The 3,680-nt window shown below is 48.9% G+C and overlaps 1 protein-coding gene across 1 annotated transcript in view; it reads right to left on the bottom strand.

Annotated features, from left to right (window-relative positions):
• dpf1 (double PHD fingers 1) overlaps nucleotides 1-3,661 on the bottom strand; it is a 46,658-nt gene extending 42,997 nt beyond the window's left edge. The window contains 2 exon segments of the mRNA XM_058633729.1: nucleotides 3,455-3,645; nucleotides 3,647-3,661. Of these exon segments, the coding sequence (XP_058489712.1) occupies nucleotides 3,455-3,645; nucleotides 3,647-3,661 (206 nt within the window).
• Between the last annotated feature and the right edge of the window lie 19 nt (nucleotides 3,662-3,680).

Raw genomic sequence — 3,680 nt, 5'->3', positions numbered from 1 at the left:
TGCACACACACACACACACACACACTCACACGCACACACACACACACACACGCACACACACACACACACAGTTCTTACATTGAACTCATTTAGCTTGGTTCAGTCATGCAAGGCAGGAATAATATATAGTTCCTGCCACAACTGCTGCCAATACCACACAGCATCTCTAACCAGGACAAGGAAGTCATATTAAACATTTCATATTTATTTATTGTGCCATTTATTTCAAATGTAGGAACCCTCTGTGACTGAACTGACCGTTTCCTCTGTAACTACACTGACACTTTGTTTTACCATCGTTTCTTATCTCCATGCAGTGGATTGCAAACACTTTGTGTCAGTAAATAATCTAAATCCAAATCACCAGTAAGTCCCTACAAAGCCAAGAAGATTTAAAGGGGCACAGTGATCATGTTCCATCAGAAAGTAAATAAATGTAAATAAATGTAAATAAATGTGAGGTGGGCTTTAAGGTTCACGTTCAAATGGTTAAAAAACAAAAACGTGTGACAGATAAAGAAATAGACGAACGGGGAAGGGGTGGAAACTTGGAAAATGGGGTGGCAGGGGTGATGGGAGGCAGAGGAAATAAGAGATGGCGAGAGGAACAGAGGAGAAGGCGAGATTAAAGGAGCCTTTAATCCAGCAGAGAGATAGACAGAGTGAGAGCTGCGACTCCGAGGAAAGGCCCAGTCGACTGAGAGTGAGCTGATATGCAGCTGCACACAAATCAAGCCTCCACTGCACACACACACACACACACGGCAACTATTAGAAATACTTCTGAAATTAGGTTCCTAATTTATAAGCCTCTAATAGCACGTTTGTTTGAGGACGCGTTCATTAGCACAAATCAATGGCACTGACCACAAAACCAAGTCTGTGCCGTGGTCTGTTGTCGTGGTCTGTGCCGTGGTCTGTGTCGTGGTCTGTGTCGTGGTCTGTGTCTTGGTCTGTGTCTTGGTCTGTGTGGTGGTCTGTGTCATGGTCTGTGCCGTGGTCTGTTGTCGTGGTCTGTGTCTTGGTCTGTGTGGTGGTCTGTGTCATGGTCTGTGCCGTGGTCTGTGTCTTGGTCTGTGTCGCGGTCTGTCGTGGTCTGTGTCGTGGTCTGTGTCGTGGTCTGTGTCGTGGTCTGTGTCGCGGTCTGTCGTGGTCTGTGTCTTGGTCTGTGTGGTGGTCTGTCGTGGTCTGTGTCGTGGTCTGTGTAGTGGTCTGTCGTGGTCTGTGTCGTGGTCTGTGTCTTGGTCTGTGTCGTGGTCTGTGTCGTGGTCTGTGTCATGGTCTGTGTCATGGTCTGTCATGGTCTGTGTCGTGGTCTGTGTCGTGGTCTGTGTCGTGGTCTGTGTCTTGGTCTGTGTCGTGGTCTGTGTCGTGGTCTGTGTCGTGGTCTGTGTCGTGGTCTGTGTCTTGGTCTGTGTCGTGGTCTGTGTCGTGGTCTGTGTCGTGGTCTGTGTCATGGTCTGTGTCATGGTCTGTCATGGTCTGTGTCGTGGTCTGTGTCGTGGTCTGTGTCGTGGTCTGTGTCGTGGTCTGTGTCTTGGTCTGTGTCATGGTCTGTGTCGTGGTCTGTGTCGTGGTCTGTTGTCGTGGTCTGTGTCGTGGTCTGTGTCGTGGTCTGTTGTCGTGGTCTGTGTCGTGGTCTGTTGTCGTGGTCTGTGTCGTGGTCTGTGTCGTGGTCTGTGTCGTGGTCTGTGTCATGGTGGCATCTCCACAGTGATGAAAACACACAACTCAGACGAGCAGCAACAGACACGCTCACTGACAAAACCACTGCTTGTTATAAATCTTAGATTTTCTCTTTTATCTCACTTTCCATTCGTGGCCAAAACACAGCAAGTGGAAAGAGAACTTGTCTCGTAACCAGAGGGTTTGTGGTTTGAATCCTGACTGAGTCGCAATCCCCATTGTTCCCCAACTGGACGCTGCCACAAGGGGCCCACATACAGTGCAGTGTAATCCTGGTGCTGGTCCCAAGACTGGACAAATGGGGGGGGGGGGCTGCATCAGGAGGGATAAATAAATCTCTGCCACATTAAATATGCGCATCACTGAAAATACAGGTGATCTGCTGTGGAGATGCTGAAAGAAAGCACAGTTCATGTATTCATACAGTATGCTGGTCCCCTCCTGGCACAATAACAATGTTCAAATGCAAATCACTCTATTTAAGCACCAGGGGCCTCTGGCAACATCCAGGCCACACTTTGGCTCAACTTCACTGAGCATCACATCGAGCAGAAGATGAAGAAGATATCCAGCGCTACAGCCTCATCCTCTCATCCTCTCATCCTCTCATCCTCTCATCCTCTCCATCTACACTGCCAACCATCACTCATTCATTACACCGAAGAATGAACAACCTTACTTTTAAAAACAAACAAACAAACAAACAAACGACCAGTGTAACAGTAAATTGACTTGAGTGGAATATTATCACAGCCAATCAGATCAGCTCACAGTTGCCCAATGAGCAGCTATGATTGCAACACTCTGTGCTGTCAAGTGCTCCTTTTAAATGAGGAAGATCAGAACAGTCGTTCATGGGTTTACACGAAATGTCGCCAGTGTCTGCATCTCAGACACACAGACAGACAGACAGACAGACAAAGACAGACAGACAGACAGACAGACAGAAGATGTAAAACCTGCACAGCATCACGATGTGCGCCCCTGCTCTGTGACTTTCTTTGTTTCCAACTGCATGAGATGAATGTGTGGTGTTCTCTGAAAGTCTCCCCGCTCGTGTATTTATTATTATTATTATTATTTATTAATCAACGTAGTCCCCGCGGTTGGAATCTGCGTGTGTTCAAACACCCGCTCAACCTTTTCCCGGCCGGGGATCCCAGGCGTCTGCATTCCGCTGAACCCAGCAAACGCACAAAGGGGTCATCGCAAAAAAAAGAATAAACTTAACGGCAAAGAATAAACCCTGCTGTTTCCCGCTGAGATGCACGGTGCACATATGAGACGTGTGTGTTCTCAGCTTTAGGTTGAGGTGAGTGAAGGTAAAGCTGCAGCCTGCAGACACGCAGCGGATCTACCTGTTCCCTCTGTGTCTGTGCCCGCACACAGGTGCACACCTCCGGCTCCTCCACCTGCCTTTGACCGCGGTGTTGGCAGGTTGCACCGGTCAGGACACACCGGGTCATCTACCTCCGACATTCCTGCATATCTGTGCACACACACGCTGCTCTCAGCTCGGGGCTCGTGTGAATTCACAGCGCAGCACACGGTTCTCCGCCCCGTGTCCGTGCAAAACGCGACACTACGCGCCACCTTTACATAGAACTGAAGTTTCGGGCTGATTTTCGTCCGCTGACATTTGTGTGTATATGTGCTGCATGTGCAGATGTGGAGGTAATGATGCTGATGGTCACAGGCTCTGACTGCATGCACACCAGCATCATCATCACCAGCGCAAGCACTCAGCAAGGAAACGCGTTGTACTTACGTTTTCAGGGGGTTCTGCACCGCTGTGGCCATTTTGATACAGTGTGATAGAATGCAACACTGCAGAGCCCGGTATTGTACATGTAATGTAGCAGCTATTTCAATTTCATTCATTCTCTGGGGCTGCGGCTGGAGCCAACAGCCAATAGGAGGCGGCAGCGCTCCGTGACAGCTTTGGGGAAGTGTAGTTTTTTACGCATGTCAACATGAAACATGCCGAGGAGGTG

This window comes from Solea solea, chromosome 7, assembly GCF_958295425.1.
Source record: "Solea solea chromosome 7, fSolSol10.1, whole genome shotgun sequence".
Classification (NCBI taxonomy): Eukaryota; Metazoa; Chordata; class Actinopteri; order Pleuronectiformes; family Soleidae; genus Solea; species Solea solea.
The sequence above is the reverse complement of the archived record's forward strand: the minus strand, read 5'-3'. Positions and strand labels throughout refer to the sequence as shown.